The following is a 23,458-nucleotide window of genomic DNA, read 5'->3' as shown; positions in this document are numbered from 1 at the left end:
GGCATACTGCAAAATGCAGGATCATGAAACTGAAATACTTGTGCTGAGAGCAAAAGTATTGGTAATGCATCATTTTCGCCTATGAAATGAATAAAGCGCTGTTTTCATCAATCATCGTCCAGCAGAAGGAAAGACCCCCCTGACAGGTAACACGGGAGGGGAAAGGATGTGGCGCAGTAGCTAGAGCTGCTGACTCGAGAGCTGGAGTTCCACGTTCGAGTCTCAGCTGCGCTGCACAACATTCTGTGATTCTATGCAAATCACTTAGTATGTATCAAGCTAATTAGCATTCGCAAAGGCCGAAATTCTGCGAATTTCGGCCTTTGTGAATGCTAATTAGATAAATGGTATGTATCAAACATGTTTGATGCAAAATAAGGAATTGCAAAATTTGCTATTCCTTATTTTGCGATTGCACTTAAGGAATCGCAAATTTTGCGATTCCTTAAATGCAATGTATCAAACAAAAAATATTCAAAAATTACCATTAAGGATTCGCAAATTACCACCAACTTCTAGTTGGTGGTAAGTTGCGAATTCTTTTCAAAAAGCTTTTTTACAAAAAACCAAAGGTGCCATGTGACACCCATACATGCCCTTAGGGCATGTATGTGTGCCATATGCACCCAAATGTCTTCAGGGGTGCAGCAGGGTGTTCTTGAGACACCCCTGCACCCTTGAAGAAATTCCTAATTTGCGATTAGCAAATTGCTAATCGTAAAATGCACTTTCATTCCTATGGGCCTCCTGGCCCATAGAAATGAATGGTTAATTTGCGTTTAGCAATTTGCTAATCGCAAATTAGGAATGGTAAGGAATCGCTATTGAAAAGCGATTTTGTACATACATACCGTTTTGCGAATTCCAAATAGCGATTCCTTAAAATTCGCTATTTGGAATTCGCTAAACGGAAGTATGATACATATGGCCCTTAATCTCACTGGGTAATAAATTGTTGTATAAATATGCTGTAAGAGTAAAAAGCAAAACTTTATAAAAATATAGTTCCACCAAAGCAGATGGTAACAGTATTTCGGCCACGGGAAACTGAGGAGAGAAGCATTGGCAAATGCAAGAAAATATGACACAGCCAATAGAAATGGAGGAAAGGTAAGTGGCACGCAAAGGAACCAATGAGAAGCCAGGAAGGAATGAGAAGCCAGGGAAGAGAGGAGACAGGATGTAAAGTGCCTTTTAAGTTTGTATTAAAAATAACAGATTTCTCAAGCACAGCGCAAGCCTAAGCAGGCGAAACCTAAAATTGAATGCTATCACGTCGTCCACCTGTTCTACATTTTAAACTAAACTGTACATAGACCTAGGCCTAAACTGTGGAATCTGGACTGTCATGCGGACTGTCATGCTCCTAGAGAGGGAAAGAGAATAACAACCACCATAGAAAGGATAGGAAATGTGCTGAAAAGACAAGTGAAAAAAAGCTGAATCCCTGATTTTGTCTAAGTTAGAACCGATTCTTTAAGAGATGCATGGATCTTTCTTTCTCTTCTGCTACATCCAAAATGGTGCAGTTCAGCACAGCACTTACAAATGTAATCTATTTTAGTGAACAGTGTAAAGGTATAATTTAATTATTCCCTTATTAATCACTGCTCCAACTCGGTGCTCTAGCACTTGACACCCAGAAACAATAACTATCAATGTGAAGGCTGCTATTCGGATGCAGCCATACTCTAGCTCTTTCCACGGATACTGCTATAGTTAATATATTCACATTTTTTTGGGTGAAACGTTTTTTATCAAGAAAAACCAGACATCGGCAATACAATGGCATCACTGAGGGAGCAATATGATAGGCATCGTTGGTACAGTAGGTGAATCACAGAATACAATCATACATGGTGGAAGGTCTAGGGTGATGGGGTCATCCATAGTACGAGCCAAGGGAGGCTGGCATATTTCTCCACGATAAGAGTTCCACGGGCCCCATACACGGGACCATTTTTTGGGACACCCACGTGATACATACACAGTCTTTTCTCTGAACATTGCCCAGTCCATGTCTTTTCCCCAATCATGAACTGTGGGTGGGAGTGGCACCCCCCACCGCTGGGCAATATTCCTCTTGGCCAGCATGAGCCCCAATGTAACCCACTGCACCAAGTAAACATTTAAATCAGCTGGTTCCCAGATGTTTAAGAGACACCTACGGGCCTCCTCACGGAGCAGCACAGGCAAAACTTTATTAATGATGTCATGAATGTCGCGCCAGTAGGGTTGGATCTGTTTGCATTCCAAGACTATGTGGAAAAAGGTTCCCAGCTGGCCACATCCCCGCCTGCAGGCGCCTCCATTTGCCCTTCCCATTCGTACCAATTGGGGCCCCGTTACGTAACTCCCGTGGAGAAATTTTAGTTGGACAAGTCGGAGACGAGCTGGTATCGCCACTACTCGGGGAGAGGAAACTGCCTCCTGCCACTCCTCGTCATCCATTTCCATGCCATCCCTTGTCCACTTCTCTCGGAGGGCCCAGAGAGGGGCCGAGATGTTGTCCACCAGTTTTTTTTATATATTAGTGAAATGGTGCTGTCAGGGAGATGACCATCGAGCACTCTATCTTCCAGTGGGGATGATTCCAGTTGTGTGGTTGCAGGCTGTAAGTGTGTGCGAAGTGCATGTCGAACCTGCGTGTAACGGAAGCGCTCTGATTCGGTCAATTTATACTGGTGCTGCAGCATTGCATAAGACTTAATGTCCGATTTGTCCCACAAATCTCTTATGTGTGTGATACCTATGAGATCCCATTTGTCGAACCCCTTACTCCTCCACAGATCACCCAGTGGCTCAGAGTCCCATAGCAGTGTTGCGAGTGTTAGCTTGCGTCTCCAACATAAGCGATTGGTGGCTGCATGCCAGACGTGTACTGCATGTTTGGTGGAATATATTCACATTTTTAGTAATAAATTCACACACGGAGTACAAATATTTGGTAAATTGATTCCTCATTTGAGGTTCCAATAAATTCAGTCGTCACCTTTTAATCCTAATATACATTCCCAATGCACATTTTTTACTGGATGTGGCTAATTAATAGCTCTTCAAATAAATTATCTCTTAAAATAATTTGCAGTGCATTTAATAAAAATATAATATGGTATAAAATAAAATACAATTACATTTTTATGTGTTTGCAGCCTGATATTCCCCTGCTTGGATAGGTTTCATATGTATTTATGTTGCACCTCCAAAGCTTTCCTACTCTACCCCAACCTCTTGATCTGATGGATACGTATCCCCTCTTTCATAATGTTTGTTTTTTGACAATAAACGATAAAAGTCACATATCTAGGGGAACTTAACATAGGGAGGTGGAATGTTACCTGAAATAGAAATTCAAAGCATTCATTCTTTCCTGAGACTAAGGAATATGCTTTCTTTACCTGCTGTCTTGTTTTGTGCTTCTAAAAAGGTTGGATGTGACACCACACATCTGACGAGTGTCTCATGTTCACTGCTCGCTCTGTATGTACTTATAACGCTCACTGTCCTGTCTGGGTGAACTTGCTGTTCCGTGATGCAGCTCTCACATGCCGGGTGCCAGGAGATGTTCGCTGCTGGTTTTCCTCCGGAGGCCCGGCACACTGCCGTTGAGGGGTCCTCACTAGTCAGGGTAACCACAGGAGGGACTATGAAAAGGAGGGAACAATTATATTAAAGTAACTGCTTAACAGGCTAAGGCAGGCCAATGAGATATGACTGTATCTCAGATTGCGACTGAGTGGAAGAAAAGAACAACAAATGAGACATCACATTTCTTTGGCTGAAAACGCTGCCGATTGGAGGATGAGATCAAGTAATGAGACATCACTTTTGTTTGGCTTAGATTGCGGCTGGGGGGAAGGTGAGAACAACTAACAAGCATAGGAAATGCAATAGGTCTCGCATTTGTTCGAGTTTGACCTATTGGCATTGTAATTTGCAATGTTTTTCACGTATATGGATGTGGTGTGTAGTGGAATTATGTGGGTTGGATTGGATTAGTTAGTTGTGTTATTGAGTGGCGTGGAATTGTGTGGTGTGGAGTGGATCTGTGCAGTGGAATTATGTGGCATGGTGTGCTGGGGAATTATTTGGGTAGTAAATATGTGGTATTGAGTGTACTGGAATTATGTGGAGTGGGGTTGTATGGTAAGGAGTGCAATTATGTGGAATGGTAATTTGTATTGTAGAGTGGTATGTAGTGAAGTTTAATTATGTGGTGTGCTGTTGAATTTTGTGGCATGATGTGGAATTGTGTGGTGTTGATTGGATGTATGTGGTGTGTTTCATTGTGTTGTTGAGTTGTATTATGTGATTGATGTTGAATTATGTGGTGTGGATTGGAAATGTGTGGAGTTGAATTGTGTGGCGTGGAACTATGTGGATAGCTTTGCCTCTTTGGTGATGAAAAAGAACAAATATGTAGGAGCTAAGCTCCAGATCTGTGTGTTTGGGTGTTACAAAAAAAAGAAATAGAGTTTAAGCTATTGGCATTGTAAATGTAAATGTTTCTTACCTATGTGTTATGGAGTGGAGTGGCTGTATGTGTGTGTAGTGGAATTATGTGAGTTACCTTGGAGTTGTTAGTTGTGGCATTATGTGGTGTGGAATTGTGTGGTGTGGAGTGGATTTCTGTGGCATGGTATGCAGTGGTATTATGTGGTTAGTAATTATGTGTTTTTGAGTGTATTGGAATTATGTGGAGTGGGATTGTGTCATGGAGTGTAATTGTGGAATGGTATTTTGTGTTGTGGAGTGTTATGTAATGGAGTTTAATTCTGTGGTTTGCTGTTGAATTTTATGGTATGCCGTTGAATTATTTGTTTTGAATTGGATGTATGTGATGTGGAGTGGAATTGTGTTGCGGAGTGGAATTGTGTGCTTTGGTGTTGAATTATACGATGTTGAATGGATTTGTGTGTAGTTGAATAGTGTGGCATGGAACAGTATGGCATTGAGTAAAATTATGTTTAGTGGAATTATGTGACATGGTGAGGAGTGTATGTATATGGATTGTTGTTATGTGGCATAGAGTGGATTTATGTGGGGTATATATATATATATATATATATATATATATATATATATATATATATATATATATACATATATATATATATATATATATATATTTCACTACTATAACTATAACTATAACATAATTTCACTACACATAAGACCACACAACACCACATAATTCAACTTCAGCTAATTAAACACTACTCAATACCATATATATATATATATATATATATATATATATATATATATATATATATATATATATATATGGTATTGAGTAGTGTTTAATTAGCTGTAGTTGAATTATGTGGTGTTGTGTGGTCTTATGTGTAGTGAAATTATGTTGCGTGGTGTGGAATTGCGTTCTCCCTCTGGTCTTTCTGCGCCTCCTCTGGTGCCCCCTTCCCCTATACCAGTGTCCAGGCTCGCCACCCGCTCGCTCTGATTGCTGCCAAAGCCCCTTATTACAGAGTTCATGTCTGCTGCTTTCTTCTGTCCGTACAGCCCCAGTGCTTAATTTGTAAAATAATAAGTGCTGGGCCCCAAACTTGTACTTAGAAGTTGCCAACAGCACTGCAGAAGACCCTGGTGGCGCATACCAAGCCTTACCAAGCCTTCGTAGCCTTGAATTCCCCCCTCATGCATCTTTAATCCATGACCAGACACTCCCTGCCCATCAAACTCACTCCAGCACGTTCTTTTACGTTCTGGCTTTCTCCCATTGTCATTCTTTTTCCATCTTTGTCTTCCTCCTTCTTCCCCCTTGTGGGTTTTTCTCTCTCTTGTACTGGGTCAAAGTCTGATGAGGACAAATAAGTGCTGGCGCCCAGAAACAGGTTCCAGTGGGCACCAACTGTAACCACCAGCTCAAGTTAAGCACTACAGCCCTCTGCTCATCGCTGTTCCTTCTACCTCCACGCAGTGGCTGCTTATTGCTACCCATGGAGCTCTTGCACCCGGTGCTTCTTCCAGTCCCACCCGGTGCCACCTCTTCCTCTACCTCGACTACTGTCCAGTCTCTTCACCGGCAGTAGCATCATTCTCCCCGACCCTCCTTTAAGTGTTTCCCCCAAACCTGATGGCCTCCAGAGCCCCCTGTTTTCATCCACACGCGCACCAACAGTAGCTCTAACCTACTATAGCAACCCAGGCATCTTCTGCTCGAACTCTATGACTATGTATTTCACCTGTATTATTGACGTTAATGACTATCTATGCACACATTTATCTGTAATATTTACATTATTGATGTACCTGTACTACTTTGTTCTCTCACGTACCTATCATTTATTACGTTTAATTTCACTCTCTTGTTGGTATTCCCGGCTGTGTAAAGCGCTCTGATATCTGCAAAGATCTTGTTCGCGCTATATAAAACTTTCAAAATAAAATAAATAAAAATAAATAAATACATCAGCTGTAGGTCTGTCTGGTTGGCATCAGTCTTACCTTGTACATTCAACGTAATGTTGCTGAAGTAAGTACCCTCCACACTTGAAGTTTCACAGATATAAATTCCATCATCCTTTATTCCAACTGGATTTATAAGGAGAACAGAGAAAGTTTCATATCCAGGCTTCCATCTTAGGTGCTCACTGCAGTTTTTAAATGTTTTTCCATCTTGAGCCCTGAATGACATAACGCAGTTCATATTGTGCGTTTTTATCTTCCAGATCCTCGCTGACAGCTGGGTGCTTGGTCTGGCTGAGCAGTTAATCGCAATCTCCTGGCCACTCCTTGCATTCAATGTGTATTTTGTTACTGGAACAAAAAATGAGAACAAGGAATGCAGTTAATTGCACTGGACATTATTGCAGCTAGGCGTACAGACTCAGAGAGGACTAGCTTACATACCATTTCATGCACCAATATAGTTCACACGTAGCTCACCCGTGGTGCAGCCGGTGCAATGCACCGGTACCCAAGGAATGATGGGCCCAGTCAGACCCACATGGCCAGAATTATTTGAGATGCATTTACTTTCTATTTTAAACGGCCGGCTTCGGTTCCTTTTCCAACCCAGGGGTAGAGGGAGAGATTGACAGGGGCCGACTGGGGGGCTGCCAGCCTGTAAAGCAAGGGAGGCATTGACATGGGCGGGACTGCTGCTTCAGGATGTGAACTGCAGCTGCTTTGTAACTGGAGAATGCCTCCTGTTACAAAGCAGCCGGCTGAGTTTATATTGTTATATGTGATTTCAGTGTAGGTGAGGGTCCAATCATCAAAGCCCACCTGCATCACGTGCCCAGACCAAGCTGATAACTAGAGGCACGTGCAGTACCTCAGGGTTGAGGGCTGCTGTGCAGACAGTTAACCAACCCCACTGGCCTCCAGTCTGATCTGTGCCCATCCATCAATGCCAACTGAATGCAGCTTGTTGTACTGTACACCATGGGCTTTGACAAGCAGCGGGCGGACATCATGGCATCCTGGCAGCTCCTAGTTAAGAAGGGACACCTGTGCGGTGGGGTGGGTCAGGTGGCAGCAGCTGCACTCGGTGGAGAGGGTGTGCTCGGGTGTCTCTGTGTTTTGTGGGCTTCAGGGGATCCAAGTTCATTGTTATATTCTGAGACCAGCATGATGCCCTCGTGTCTTATTCTGTCTTCTTTGTGCAGTCGCCTCCAGAGATAGGAGCTGTCTTTTGGTGGGTGCAAGTAACTCCTGTGTAGCATACAGAGATGGGGGGCTGTGGCATGGGGGAGCAGCATTGTCCTCTATTTTATTCACAGACCTCCTAGTTTTTTGCTTGTTCGATGTATGCCCATACATGTGCTGGAACCTGGCCTATGCTGTTCTCCTTATTTCGTTACTGGGTTGATAACCATCCCCACATTGACATTTTTAGAATTGCATGGGGGTGTACAGCCAGTATAGGGGAAGTGCTTAAATGATAAACAAATAGGTTTCAGGGCCCACAGTTTTGCTCAGATGCCTGCGACTGACACTATCGAAAGTCAGGGTGCTAAATACCCAGGCTGCGGTGTGTTGGTTCTACCTCTGGCCTCTTTCATCTATCACCAGACAATCCCTGCACCTTTATCTCACTCTTGTAGGAGCTTTTTCTCCCTTTGTCACTGGTGTTCTTGTCTTTCTCTTCCTCATTCTTTCCCTCTTTTGTTTTTTTTTCTCTCATGCTCTGGATCAAAGCCTGTGGTACATGTGAGGCCCAACTGCAACCACCAGCTAAAATTAAGCACTGTGGGGCTGTTAAAAAGTGGGTTACTGGCAGAGAGGCAGGAACCACTATCTCTGTCAGGGTGAACCAGAAGCAAACCCCAAAATTAACTTGTGCTTAACCCTCTGATACCCTGGCTCCACTTATAACAGAGGCTTATGTGTAAAGTATTTCTGCAACACTTCAAACAGTAATAAAGTGAAAATACAACATAAGAAAAATTCCACTCCAATTTAGAATGACAGGGTGAAATGTAATCAATTATTTAGGAACAAATGATACAAATCCAACCTGAAGGACCGGCGATATGAAATTTTAAAGATTTAAGTGAAAATAGTGCCAAAAAACACAAAGCGCCAACTGTGGCTATCTGGTCACGCCGGACCGGTACAAAGTCACAACTGCAGGTCGACCGCGATGGAGCATGGGCCAGATAAAGGTACCAAACTAGGCCCACTAACACAAGAGTACCTTATACTCTGATTGTGAAGAATTGCGAGATCCCACGTAGAGGATGTGTTGCACAGCAGAGGCGATGCGAGGTCCTGGTATGGAGATGTGTCGGGCAGCAGCGATTTAGGAAGCTGCGAGGCTGCATCATAGTCAAGGATGCCATCGATGAGGGGCTTCTACTAAAGATGTGTCACGCCCAGGCCGGATCCAAAGAAGTTGCAGGGCTTTTGATGAGGAATCCTGCGCCAGTATCTAGGATACGGTCATCAAGGGGTTTACAATGTGAAGGCCTGTATTGAGGATACATTGTAGGGCAGCCGTTCTGATGAGACTGAGGGCAGCAATGTGAAGTTCTGTGTCAGACTTGAGTTGAGCAAATGTAAATGTAAATGTACATGTATTTATATAGCGCAAATCACCGACACGGTATCTAAGCGCTTGCTTAGGGAACCCGTCCTGGTATTCCCCTGTGAGATACCAGCAGGGTATCCACAAGGTGAAAGCCAGGCATCCCGCCGCGAGGGGCCGATGTGGAGATTAAGCAAGCTATTGCCCAGAGTCACAGAGTGTGACCCCGTGAGTCGAGTAGGCACCGGAGCGAGAATTGTCGAGTCCGTGGAATTTTGAGCCCAAGACCCGCCGAGGCAGGGAATTGAACCCTGGTCCACGGCCGATCTCAGCTTCCGGGTCTGCCGCCTCTAACCACTGAGTCACGCTTCTCCACGCAGCGGTTACTATGCAATGTGAGGTGGTGTGTCACACTGCTTTTGGACTGGGGTGGCACCACTTGGGAGGGTAGGACTCACAGCAGACAGAGTTCAGGTGCAGGGTTCAAGAGTGTTGGAGCCTTCTGTCTCTGAGGCTCTGGTCAGGGGACCAGACAACTAGCCCTTGGAGTCACTCTGGTGGTCCTGGATTCAATATGCAGGTCCTGTCCTTTCACTCAGGCAGCAGGGCAGCAGGACAACAGAGTAGCAGTCCTTCTTGCAGAGCAGCACAGCAGTCCTTCTGAGTCTTACAAAGGTCTACAGGTGCACTGACAAATTGGGTCTGAGGTCCAAGATTTATTCCTGGTGTCTACTGTGAAGTAGGCGAAAGTTCTGGAGAGTTCCACCCATAGAGGTGCTTGAAATTTCCTACCTCACTGCCCTGACCCCAGATTGTCTGGGTGTCAAACCGTTTGTGAGTGTACCCTTTGAAAGTGTGCTCAGATAGAGCTTTTCTGAAGTAGAAGGGCCAGATTCACAGAACTAACTTAAGACAAAATCCTAAACTACCATTTTGGTATTCACAGAAGACACTTACTGGAGAAGTGTGGCTCACTGGTTAGAGGAGGCAGACCTGGAAGCAGAGGTCATCCCGGGACCAGGGTTCCATTCCCGGCTCAGTGGGGTCTTGAGTCTTAAAAGGTCCATTAACTCGACAATTCTCGCTCCGTGCCTACTCGATTCACGGGTTCACACTCTGCGACTCTGGGCAATAGCTTGCTTAATCTCCACAATGGCCCCTCGCGGTGGGATGCCTGGCTTTCACCTTACGGATACCCTGCCGGGGTTATCTCACAGGGGAATACCAGGACGGGTTCCCTAAGCAAGCGCTTAGAAACCGCTTGGTGATTTGCGCTATATAAATTCCTGTACATTCCTGTACATTTACTCATTTCGGTATTCACAGAAGTTAGGAGTCCTAACTTTACTACTACTAAACTGAGAAAAATCCTAATTTTAAGACTTTCGGTATTCACAGAAGGCATTTAGGAGTCCTAAAGTTAGGAGTCCTAACTTTACTACTACTAAATTGAGAACAATCCTAATTTTAAGACTTTCGGTATTCACAGAAGGCATTTAGGAGTCCTAAAGTTAGGACTCCTAACTTCTGTGAATACCGAAATGAGTAAGTGCCTTCTGTGAATACCAAAATGAGTAAGTGCCTTCTGTGAATACCAAAATGATAGTAAGTTTAGGATTTTGTCTTAAGTTAGTTCTGTGAATCGGGCCCCTAGTGTAGTAGGTGTCAGCTCCTCCCCCTCATTAAACTTGAGATGGCCCATTCTGCCAACACCTATGGCCCTTTGTTTCACTGTCTGAGAGCAATACACAAAGACCAACTGCCAGCTACAACTAGTCATGTGACCCAGTAAACAGGCTTCAGGCACCAAATGGATAGGAAAAGAAAATGCCAATTTCCTAAAAGTGGATTTTCAGATTTGTGACTTAAAATCCGACTGTACCATTAAAGAGAATTATAAATTACAATTCCTTGGACACCAAACTCGACATTCCTTCCTGTTCCCAATTAAACGTTATAACTTATTAAATGTAATAAGTTAAGGTAATGTTATCCTATTGAAGAGGTAGGCCTTACAGTAGTGAAAAACGAATTTAAGAGTTTTTAACCACCAGGACATGTAAAGCCTAAAAGTACATGTCTAACTTCTTGAATACACTGTACCCTGCACGATAGCTGTTTAGGGACTAACCTATGGGTCACTTCTAGTCCAATGGGGGCATATATATCCATTATGTGCTCTCTGTGTAAACCGTGCGTGCTGTGTGTGTGCACAGGTGATAGGGCTTGTGTTCATTCATTGTGAAGGTGTTTCATTGTTTAATAATTTCTTCGTTTGTGACTGTACTCAGGCTCTGTTGTGTTTGTATGTACTTAACAGGTGTAGTCAGTGCACATGTAGTGTGGTTGTACATGTGAGATTGTGTGTGAAAGTGCACAGTGAGTATGTCCTGCAACATGATGGTGTTTGTGGGCTTCTGGTATCCTTGCAAATTACACCATGACAGACGACTCTTGCTTTCATCTGGGGAGAGTAGGTCCCGCCTTGGTTTCTTCCACTGTTTTCCTACCATCTGCAGCTGCTCTCACTGTTGTGGGCTGTGTAGACGAGTAATGTGCCCACAAATAGTGTTGTTTATTATTGTGAATAGTTTTTCCTGGTGTGCAGTGACCGATCGGTGTGTCTGCACACACAACTGTGTATGCATGTCTCCAACCAGTGTGTAGTTGGTACACACCCACTGTGGTGAAGGCATACACATCATTGAGGTGTATACACTGTCATTTTGGGATGTGTCTCTACAGCCGGTGTAGAAAGTGTACAGCCAGTGGGGTGTGTATTCACAACAACTGTTGAGGTATGTCTGTCACAGCCAGTCAAACGTGTGTACAGCCAACTGTCAGTGTGTGTGTGTGTGTGTATAGCTAAGTGTATAGCTGTGTGCACAGCCGGTGTGTTGGGCCTACACCTTCAGTTGTGTCTCATTGTTTGGTGTGCTATGTATATGTTGTGGTAGGTGTATAAAGATGATGTGGTACCAGTTTGCAAGTGTTTTAAGAATCCGTCTGTAAATAGCCCTGTTGCTTGAGGTAAGCCTCCTTTTAGATGTAGGGCATGCTGGTGGCTAGGAAAAACAGGTGATATAAGTGTGTCTCATCATGGTGGTGAGAAGGAGCATTGTGGACAGCAGGGAAGAGTGCTGAAACAGCTAGAACAAAGGTGACAACCAGCAGAGGAATGAACAGTGGACAAGGATAAAGAAGAAAACAGCAGGGCTGTAACACACTGCTCCCCCAAACAATCCAGGGTCCCTAACTCATCAGATGAGGACCATTCAGCCCAAAGAACATGAATATTTGTGAGCTATTGGCTACTCGGGCGCCCTATCACATTCTGCAGGGGGAGCATCCTGTTGCATAATGCCATTGAGCAGGGTAGAGTAAAGAGGCATGAGAGGAAATAGGATATAGAAAAGAGGGGAAGGGGAGAAGAAGACTGGCTCAGCATGGTATGAGACGAAATGACAGGGACAAAAGAGAGGAATCAGGACACAGAGAGGACATGATAGTGTTCAAAATAGAGAAGAGGCAGCGGGAAATGTCGCAGCAGGAGAAAAGACTGAGCAGGATATACAACAGATTCAGCACGAGATAGAGAAAAGACGGTAGGGAAGATAAAAAAACAAAAATTGGCAAAGCCAACAGGTCTCACCCATGCCAGATCTATTGCCTTTGCCAATGTGGTTTAGATATCAAACTGATTTCTATATAAACATGTTCCTAGTTGTAATATTTTGGCTTAAGAAAAAATATATTTAATATGTAAACAGATAAACAAAGAAAAATCCACAAAACTAAACTATTTACCAGATACCCAAACTCAGGTCTCTTTAAAGTAAAAAATGGTGAAGACTGAAAAGCAAAAAATGAATTAAAACAGGTACATGTGCATAGATATCAATGTATGTTTTTCGAGTTTTTTGCGGGGGGGGGGCCTTGCTTATCCAACAATGTCACAGGAATAAACACTTTCAAAGGATGAAAGACCTTGTTCAGCTTTGTTCAGACATTAGAGGCCTTGTAAAGGTGCTTCGCTGATGCTTGAGAGCTCATGTTAGTTTGTGTCAGGTCACAACAAACTTAAGGCCTAGCTTGCAGTGTCGCCAAACATTTTGAAGGGCATGCAACCTTTACATAGCTGACAAGGTTTCGTATTTACCCTGAATTGTTTGACTAATCCTTGCAGCAGCAGAACGTGAGCGGTGGGAGCAGAGATTGGGAGAAAGATCTGCTGTCATTTGTAGGAATACAGTAGCCACTTTGCCAAATTGCACCAGCGAACAGTATACAAAAACCAAAAATACACACACAGAGTAGAGCTGGGCTGTTTGACTCCGACTGTAAGACCTGCTAATGTGCACTCTCCAGGTGAGGACACTTTAAGGCCAGGAGCAGCGATGAGGATCTTAATTAAACTATCGTGTTACGAAGTTCAGAAAAAGCGATGTAATAGTTAAAAACAGATACATAAGCTAAATAAACTGGATATTCTTTTTAAACATAAAGGTAAATAATTAATCCACGCAACATAGGAAAACTTCTAAACTTCACACTACAAAGTAGCCTTAGAGCAACAGAAGCCGCTGGACAAAAAACGTGCATAATATCCAGGGAGTTAACTTTGTCCATTGAACTCTGCAGCGCTGCTACGCGCAACAACGAAGAATTGCCACAGTTTGATGCATTCATGGAAAGAGAATGTGGGACAAAAGGCTTGGTGCATACAGCAGCCATCGGAGCCTGTTTTTAGAACTTTATATTACATTTACCATGCTTCGCACGTCTTATGGTGTTTAGCGTAACCCTGGGCAAAGCACTACGCTAGGCTCGCGTAGTTTGGGAAGTTTGATCTACTTCGCACTACGCGAACTGCACGTAGCACAGTGCAAACACGGCACACATAGCGTAGCATAGTGCAGCGGTCATTTTTTGCTTGCTCACGGTCCTCAACATCAAGTTGGCGACCGTGAGCAAGCAAAATGACATCCCGGTGAGACTTTTTCCTCGTTCGCGATCAGCAACATCGAGTTGCCGATCACTAGCGTGGAAAATAAACCTCCCGGCAAGATTCTCAACGCAGGGAGGTCAGATTTCTCATTGCGAGTGGTCGCGTATGCTCGCGACCGCTCGCCATGAGAAACTACCAGTCCGCGTTGAGAAAGCTGCCGCTTAAGTAAAAATCTACTCGAGCGGCAGTAAAAGACAGCTCGCACTGTGCAAGATGCCGTTTTCAATGATTGACCAGAGTGGACAAGCATCCGGTACTGTGCAATCATCGCGAACAGGGTACTATGCAGTACGCGTAGTGCTATGCGTAGCTTGCGTAGTGCGAAGTGCACTTCGCATAGCTACGCGTAGCGCTATTTCGCGAACTACGCCCAGGGTTAGTTTAGCGCTATGAAGCAGTACTGTGTGAAGCCAAAAAACAGACTAACATAATTCAGCAATTACAATCCAAACACAGAAGCAGTTCACAGTGAGATCAGCAAAAATGGTGTTTGCAGGAGGGTGTGCCATGTGAATAAAAAATCCATGTACGTGTTGCGTGATTATTACGCAATATCTAAAACTTAATCTGCATAACATTAACAGCTGACATTTTATGAAAACAACATTTCTGGAAGAATCATTTCACATTTTTTTTTAATTTATTGGTTACTTGTTCTCCATATTCATCTACCATTGTATGGAGCCAGAGGAGGAACTGATCCTTCAGCACTCCACGCGGAAAACAACTTAAGAAATATAATGTTAGTGAACATCGGAAAGTATCACTGCACCGACACGAGCTAAACTTTGTGATTCTAGGCAGATGTGATCCACTCATCTCCTTTCAACACCCCAAAAGAGAACTAATATGCAGCCCTGAACACCCCAGTTCCTAAAACAGGTGCAGGCACTTATGCAGAGGCCATCTTGCCTCTTTTCACCGCAGTCGCAGACACGGCTAGGCAGATGGTGATGTGATTCACAGCAGCTGCTCTGCTCCAAGGGTTACTGATCCTGCAACAAGTCATACCTTATGAACACCCTTGTGGATCTTAACGTTTCGGAGCTGAAGGCTGCATGCATGCACCAGGCTAAGATAAACAGGCAAATGGTCCATCCTCTCGGCTGCCATGATAGGGTCAGGCAAACCATTTAGTTCAACTTCACTAGCAAAGTGGGGAAAAAGGAATCATTACTCTCCGTGCTTGACTGCAACATGGCCATTATTGATTGCGCTAATTACTGCAGAAGTGCCCCATAAAGAAAAGAGTTATACTCATGTCGCAAACACAGAAGTGAAAGAGGCGGGTCTCACTTTTGACTGAAAGCAGAACAAGTTAAAGTTGCCTTCCCTCTGCTGAAATACTCTCCGAAAAAAGCAACTGCTGAAATACTCTCCGAAACAAGCAACTGAGTGTGCGGAAAAGATGAAAGGAACAAGTTAAATTGAGGTAAAAAACTGTATTAAAAAAAAGTTTACAGGCAAGAAGCAACACATGCTGAAGAGGAGAGAGAAGCACACAAGGGAGTCAGATGGAGAACACACAAACTCGTGGAGTGCTTTAAAAAAAACTGCTTCTATGCCTGTGCAAGCAGCGATGTGTGAGTGGGTCAGCAACATGGAGATGATGAGGGCAGTGCTTAATTTGAGCAGGTGCTTTCAGGTGCTCAGCACCAGCACTTCTTTCACAGGGCCGAGGCTACAATTTCTGACCCTGCAGGTGGTGGTCTCAATATTAATTGTTCAAATTCAAAATAAAAAAAATAACATACATTGCATGGTGACTGGCTGGTAAATGTTCATAGACAGGCCAGCATACGTCTGTCCAAGCAGGCATGATTGTGTTTCATCTCTTTAGTGATAATGTCATCACGCCAATCACAAATCCAGGAAGTCATCGACAAACTATGTCTTGCAGTCTATTCCCTGAGTCTGCTGCACCCTGCCACTGCCTGAGCCTAGGCCTCCCATTGGATAATTGTAGCTGAGGGCTGGCTCATAACGGAGTTGAGGCAAGGAAGTTGCGAGAGCGAATTTAGAACGTGGGAGTGAGGGCTCTTGAGGAAGAATAAACTAAAGTAAGTGTGGACGTTCCACCTGCTGTGTAGCCAGAGTAGCATATCCTGCAGCCCTGCATTGCTGCTATCCTCAACGTGCTCGATGCGGCTGTGGCCCTCCACAACTTTTGTGCGCCATGGCATCACCTGTGGAATCTGTGCGCTGCACCCCAGAATGGTAATTGCTGAGCACGCGTGAGTCCAGTAGGCACCACAGCTATACTTAACGGCATTGGCAGCATTACGGCTGGGGACAATGCCTGTGCTGTAGCAGGTGGGTTCACAGCAAGCTGAGCCATGGATGCCGATGCCGTCGCCATCTCTGGACCTACTAAGAGGACAGGACAGAGGAAAAAAAGCGCACAAATGATAAAACGGAGACACAGCTAATCACTGCTAGAAGGGTGATAGTAAAGAGCCAAGATCGAGGGGAGAGAGAGAGCAGAACATGGATAAAAGTGAGGAGGAAAAAGGGCAGGGGTAGAATGAATAGAGGGCAAATCAGAAATGCAGGGAATAAGGTAACATACCAGGTGTGACAAAGATGATAGAAAACAATTAGAGTGGTGAGAGGATAGACTCTTAGAGCAAAGACATAGGGGACAGACAACAGATCAAGGTTAGAAGATAGGGACTGAGGCAGTGAGAGTCTTGAAAGTGGGGCTCACTGAAGGAAGAAGTGAGCTGTGGCCTCCTTGGCAAAATTCTCAGCACCTGCACTTCTTTTTGTTTACAAATTAAGCACTGAAGAGAAATATGGGAGGTAAAGAAATAGTACCTCAATGACGCATGGTGTGCGTTGGCCAATTAGGAGGCAGCCAAGAAGAGTGACAATGGAGCCACAGAATGGGAAGCAAAGGTGGGCTACACGCTCCTTATTGTGAACAATGCCCCTCGCAAGCACAACACATGCGTTGTGTAGGCAAGACCTAAAAAGAATGTGAGAGACAGAGGCAGCAGGGAACATGTGATGAAAATGTAGGCAGGTGCACAGACACAAGGAGCAGAGAAGAAATGTGGAAGAGAACAGACACAGCAGGGGCAGGGGTAATCCAATTTGAGAGGACAGAGACAACAACAGAACCCTCCTGGACGAACAGCGTGGCTGAGACCTTGACGCTGCAACTCATTGCTGCTTAGCGCTTCGCGCATTTTAATCTTTGCTTTTTGTTTATTTTGTGCATTCTTTTATTATTCTTACCCTGATCACAATAGGGACTCCTGGCCCCCACTCGCACATAATTGTACCCCGCACCGCTACTTAGCGGGTCTGGGCTCCGTGGGCTTCTTAGCTCGCCGACACCTGCATAGGCGCCATTTTGGGTGAGGACGTGCCGCCCTAGAGTCGCAGGACCGAGCGCTCTAGCCTTGCGGCCCTCCTACGCCAGCCCTACTTAAGGCTGACTTCTATCTGGCCTGCCAGAACCCTCCTGGACGAACAGCGTGGCTGAGACCTTGACGCTGCAACTCATTGCTGCTTAGCGCTTCGCGCATTTTAATCTTTGCTTTTTGTTTATTTTGTGCATTCTTTTATTATTCTTACCCTGATCACAATAGGGACTCCTGGCCCCCACTCGCACATAATTGTACCCCACACCGCTACTTAGCGGGTCTGGGCTCCGTGGGCTTCTTAGCTCGCCGACACCTGCATAGGCGCCATTTTGGGTGAGGACGTGCCGCCCTAGAGTCGCAGGACCGAGCGCTCTAGCCTTGCGGCCCTCCTACGCCAGCCCTACTTAAGGCTGACTTCTATCTGGCCTGCCAGAACCCTCCTGGACGAACAGCGTGGCTGAGACCTTGACGCTGCAACTCATTGCTGCTTAGCGCTTCGCGCATTTTAATCTTTGCTTTTTGTTTATTTTGTGCATTCTTTTATTATTCTTACCCTGATCACAATAGGGACTCCTGGCCCCCACTCGCACATAATTGTACCCCGCACCGCTACTTAGCGGGTCTGGGCTCCGTGGGCTTCTTAGCTCGCCGACACCTGCATAGGCGCCATTTTGGGTGAGGACGTGCCGCCCTAGAGTCGCAGGACCGAGCGCTCTAGCCTTGCGGCCCTCCTACGCCAGCCCTACTTAAGCATAGCTCCTGCGCGCAGCGGTGACGCGCAGCGGGTCGCGCCTTCTCGGTGCCTGAGTCGTGCCAGAGTCCTGCCCGTCTGCGCCCGTCAGCGCCAAGGAGGCGCTAGGGCAGGGCTCAGCTCTCTGCTGGTACGTAGTTTTGCCTGCTGTTCATTGTGGTATTTTATTAGCCATGTATTCTAGAATCGGTTTGTTATCTTTTCGCCCCATCTCTGGCTCCTGTTCTAACCACTCCCTGTATCCTTTGTCTGGCCCTTTCACTTGTCCCGGTTGCTCCTTTGCGCTTCCTGCTCCGACCCCTACCTCTATCCTTTGCCCTGCTTCTGCTGCGTCTTTAGAGCCAACAACCTTCAAGATCTTTCATCTTAATGTTAGATCTTTGGTCAAACACCATCTTGACGTCTATGATCTACTTGACGAGGCCCCTGACATTTTTTTCATGTCTGAGACCTGGCTACATAATGACGCATCAGTAGCTATCAACTCTGCACTCCCCCCAGATTATACTATATATACTCTCAATCGCGATTCTAGAGGCGGCGGCATCGCTGCCGCGATTAAAACTAGATATCCATGCTCTTGGAAGGTCATGGACATCGCGGGATGTGAAAGTGCCTATTTCTCAGTATCTGTCAATCCGCACTTTACCTTCTCTGGTCTACTTATTTATCGGCCTCCTGGCCCAGATGCTGCTTTTAGAGCCACCCTTCCCGATGTAGTTAGCTCTCTGGCCTTGAAAACTGCTAATTTTAATATTATCGGGGATTTTAATTTACATTTTGACTCTCCTTGCCCTTCGGTAGCCAGCAGTACCTGTGCTGACTTGGAGGCTCTCCAACTCGTTCAATTAGTCCAACATGGTACACATATTGGTGGTCATATCCTTGATCCTTTTTTTACCTCTATAACATCGGCCAAAGTATTACCTCCTAGACCGATGCCCTGGACAGACCACCACCTAATTGAATGTCATCTTCTACTTAGAGATCCTCCTATAGCTGTTTCTATTCCTGCCATTCTTAGGCGCTCATGGAAAAAGCTAAAACTCAATGATTTTCACCAGTTGTTAGGCGAGGTCCCTCTGGCCCCTTTTACAGATGTGGAGTCCGGCTACAACTCTTACTGTAGCTGGCTTACCAACGCGCTGGATAAACTTATTCCCCTTACTCTGACCAAACAACAGCGCAATCATTCCAGTCCTTGGTATGATGACGCTCTTCGGCTACTAAAAAAATCCTGCAAACAAGCCGAAAGACTGTGGCGTAAGTCCTATGACCCGGTCAGTAAAGCTTTGTTCCGCACTACCACCAAAAATTACCATAGAGCCATCTGTAGGGCCCGGGCTTCGTATTTTTCTCGTGAGTTCAGTGCTAGTAACAATCCTAGCAAACTTATTTTCAAAGCACTGAAAGACCTTGCCACCTGTAGAACCCCTACTACGGTGATCAGTTCCCCCTCTCACTGCGAGGATCTGGCCACCTTTTTCATCAATAAAGTGGAAGGTATCTATCGCACCTTTCCCAGTTCTACTGGCCCTCGGCAGTATATTACGGCTACGGCTAAAACCTCCATGGCACTATCCTATTTTCCAGAGCTTTCTATGGAAGAAGTTGAAAAGCTTGCTATTAGAGTAAAATCAGGCTCGCCCAAAGACCCCCTGCGGCCCTCACAATTTAGGGAATCCTCCTCTCTCTGTTTTCCCCCGCTTTGTGAGCTTATCAATCTGTCTCTGTCCTCGGGTTCCGTACCTAGCGCCTGGAAGCAGGCGCAGGTAATTCCTATTTTGAAGAAATCTACCTTAGACCCCGGAAAAGCTGAAAGCTATCGTCCCATTTCTCTCCTCCCGTGGGCTGCCAAACTGACTGAGGCCTACGTAAATGCCACTCTTGCAAACCATCTCCATTCTGCGAATATTTTAGATCCTACGCAGAATGGCTTCAGGCCCGGTCACAGTACTGAGACTGCGCTCCTATACATGGCTGAACATCTTCGCATGTTGGTTGACTCGGGTCATACGGCGGCACTTGTGCTTCTCGATCTAAGTGCCGCCTTTGACACTGTCTCCCATGACATTTTACTCCAACGTCTGGTTGAGGCAGGGGTAGATAAGTTGGCCCTTGATTGGTTCAGATCTTTTCTATCTGGTCGCTCCTTCAGGGTCAGCATTCCCCCCTTCGAATCTAAACCACATGCGATTGCCCAGGGAGTACCACAGGGATCGGCTCTAAGCCCCACCCTATTTAATCTTTATGTCCAGCCGCTAGCTGATGTCGCCATGCGTAGGAACCTTTCCATCGTGTCCTACGCAGACGACACCCAGCTGGCGGTTGCGATTAGTGGGGCTTCCGATCTTGAGGCAGCCAAGTTCCGTGAGGGACTTATCTCTGTGGCACACTGGATGAATGACAATTTCCTGCAATTGAACGCAAAAAAAACCGAGGTGCTCATTGTGGGAAAGCAAATTCATCTGTGGGATGATAGCTGGTGGCCTCAAGAGCTCGGGCCCACTCCTATCCCTGTTACTGAAGTAAAAAATCTTGGGGTGTGGTTTGACTCCCATTTGAGTTTCACCACCCATACTAAAAAGACCGCTGCTTCTTGCTTTGGGACTTTGCGTCAGCTTCGGTCCACCTTTAAATATTTTGACGCTCCCACTCGCCAGCTTATTGTGCAAGCCATGATCCTGTCCAAACTGGATTATGTCAGCTCTCTTTTTCTTGGAGTCAACCAGGCTGAGCTCTCTCGCCTCCAACGCATTCAGAACGCCGCCGCCAGGGCTCTGGTTGGCCTGCCCAAATTTTGCTCAGCCAGGAAAACCATCTATAAGCTTCATTGGCTCCCGGTGGCACAGAGAATAAAGTTTAAATCTTTGATCCTAACTTTCAAAATCCTTAAACGTTCTTCCCCTCCGATCCTTCAGCATCTCATCTCTCCCTATGTGCCAGCTCGCACTCTGAGGTCCTCTGCTCTTCATCTTGCTATTGTTCCTCGTTTTAAGAGATCCAGGACTGGCGGACGTTCCTTTCAAGTTCTTGCCGCCAAGCTGTGGAACTCTTTGCCTGTGCATATTCGTGCCATCGAGGGGCTTTCCGCCTTCAGGAAGGCAGTAAAAACCTTCCTTTTCCCCCTGGTCCCTTAGTTATGTTTGCTGTGTTGTGTTCTCTGTCTCTGTCCGGTTTTTGGTTGTGGTCTCGCGCCAGGACGCCCCTTTGCTGGGGCATCTGTGCGCGTAATAAATCCGGTTAACATAACATAACATAACATAACAGATAGAAAAGAAAAGAGACAATAGGGGAGTGAACTGAGGTATAACTGTCAGAGGAGAGACCTCACGGAGTGAAATAGAGATACAATGAAAAAGCAAACATAGGCACAAACTAGACAGACTGTGTCTAACAAAATGAGTAGTGAAAAGGAGTGCAGACCAAAATAGAGGTGAGGCAGCAGAAAGAGCAATTGACAAGGAAATGAAAATTACGTAGAGGACTCTGATGTGAGAGACAGAGACACAACGGGAGAGCATAGTGGTATGGGAGAAGAGCTATCAGGGGAAAATGGAGAGACTGTATAGGATGAGAGTAAGATGATAGGACTTTAAGGGAAGAGAGTCACAGGGAGGGAAAAGACTGTGAGTGGCTGAGAGAGCGGGGCAAAGCAGAGAGATTAGAGCATCGAAGAGAGATAGAATGGACATAGAAGAGAGGATAGGTGTGAGAAATTGGGTTGTTGGTTGAGTGGGGTGTTAACCCTGCTCAAGCAACAACCACAATACCTGTCAGGCAGAACCTCTAAAGTGACAAATTGACCTGTGTTTATCCCTCTAGTAGTTTGTCACAAATCAGTCAAGCTTAACTTCGAGGCAATGTGTAAAGCATTTATGTAGCACAGAAACAGTAATAAAAGGGAAACGACAACATAAGAAATAATCTCACACAAAATAAAAAAAGTAGATAACATTTTAGTAAATTATTTGACACCAAAATGACAAAAATCCAGTCAGTAGAACCTGAGTCAAGAATTTTTAAAGTTTAAGGTAAGAATAGCGCCTAAAAGATCAAAGTGACAACTACAGACATCTAGTCTCTGGAGACCGGAACACAGTTGAAAAGTATGGGTGACCGCGATGGAGAACGAGTCAGATACAAAAAATGGATTGGCCCAGTCAGTATTTACATTCGGACTTAGAATAAATTTGTAGCAAAAGTCTCTGAGGAGTTAGAAGCTCAGTGGGCCAAGGCTGCAGGCGGTGTACGGGGAGCAGGCTTTGTTGTCAGGGAGCTGCTGGACGAATTCTATGTGAAGATTTCTATGTTCAGACTTAAGTTGAATGCCCAGGTGCAAAGACGGTGATTCCACTATCCTGAGGAAGGCATTGTTGCCCAATGTGAATATGGTAATTTTTTTCACCAAATGGTCGCATATTGTGAAACAATTGGAAAAAAAGTACAGTGAGCAATCTACAAATCACTGAAATCATGATTTGTCGTGGCCTCAAACCACGTGACTTCATTTTGAGCACGCATTCACAGTCCCAGTCAACCCTTCACTATTGTGCCTTTAGAGAGGGGTCTTTTATCATCTTGAAATGCCCACAGTCCTGAAGATGATCTCACTGATATGTATGGACCGAGACCGAAGCGCTGATGCACAACCCAACTTCTTGCTTAGTCATTGTTAAACATGCTCTCTAAAGCCCAGTATCCTGTATGTGACAAGCTCAATTCGTGTATATAGGAAGTGGACAGTAGATACATGGTCATATGGAACTAAAATGTGCGTACAATAAATTAATGACCATTGTCAATGTGTTATGAGATCTATTTTTTGTGAACAGCTGTTATTTTATATCTGAAGATTTATGTCTTTCAATATAAAAATTTCGATTATATACACCTACTCTTGAGATTTGTTTTCCCTTTAGTTCACTTGAAACTAATCTTCAATTAAGTTTGCAATGTCAAGCTATGACATACTGAAAGATTTATCAATTTAAGTATAAGTGTATGTGTTTGAACAAATCCCCTGCTGGCATCCTTAACTGTTATGTGATATTCACCCAAAACCCCTTAAGGGAAAATTGGATTGCCCTTTTGGGTTTGAAAGGTCTACTGTAACGTATCTCCCAGTTAAGTTAAAGATCAGGTTTAAGACACTGTGCACCATTCACCAGTTCATTGGAACAAAAGTCAAATGCTAACTCCTCATCCCAGCGCCGCCCAGAATTTCTTATCATTGCCAGTCATCTGATCCACTAGTGATCCTTCAATGGAAAATAGCCTGTGGTGGTTCACTGTGAGTATTTGATGATCCCAAATACTGAATTGTTCTTGAC

General features: G+C 44.9%; 1 protein-coding gene across 5 annotated transcripts in view; it reads right to left on the bottom strand.

Annotated features, from left to right (window-relative positions):
- Nucleotides 1-23,458, bottom strand: part of LOC144772438 (nectin-1-like) — a 212,041-nt gene that overhangs the window by 128,897 nt on the left and 59,686 nt on the right. For all 5 annotated transcript variants that reach the window (XM_078656757.1, XM_078656758.1, XM_078656759.1 and 2 more), the window contains exons 2-3: nt 6,469-6,780; nt 3,399-3,644 (exon numbers count right to left, since the gene is read on the bottom strand). In XM_078656757.1, the coding sequence (XP_078512883.1) occupies nt 3,399-3,644; nt 6,469-6,780 (558 nt within the window). The remainder of the gene's footprint in view (nt 1-3,398; nt 3,645-6,468; nt 6,781-23,458) is intronic.

The sequence above is a fragment of the Lissotriton helveticus genome, chromosome 8 (assembly GCF_964261635.1).
Source record: "Lissotriton helveticus chromosome 8, aLisHel1.1, whole genome shotgun sequence".
Lineage (NCBI taxonomy): Eukaryota > Metazoa > Chordata > Amphibia > Caudata > Salamandridae > Lissotriton > Lissotriton helveticus.
This window is presented reverse-complemented; position numbering and strand designations above follow the sequence as displayed.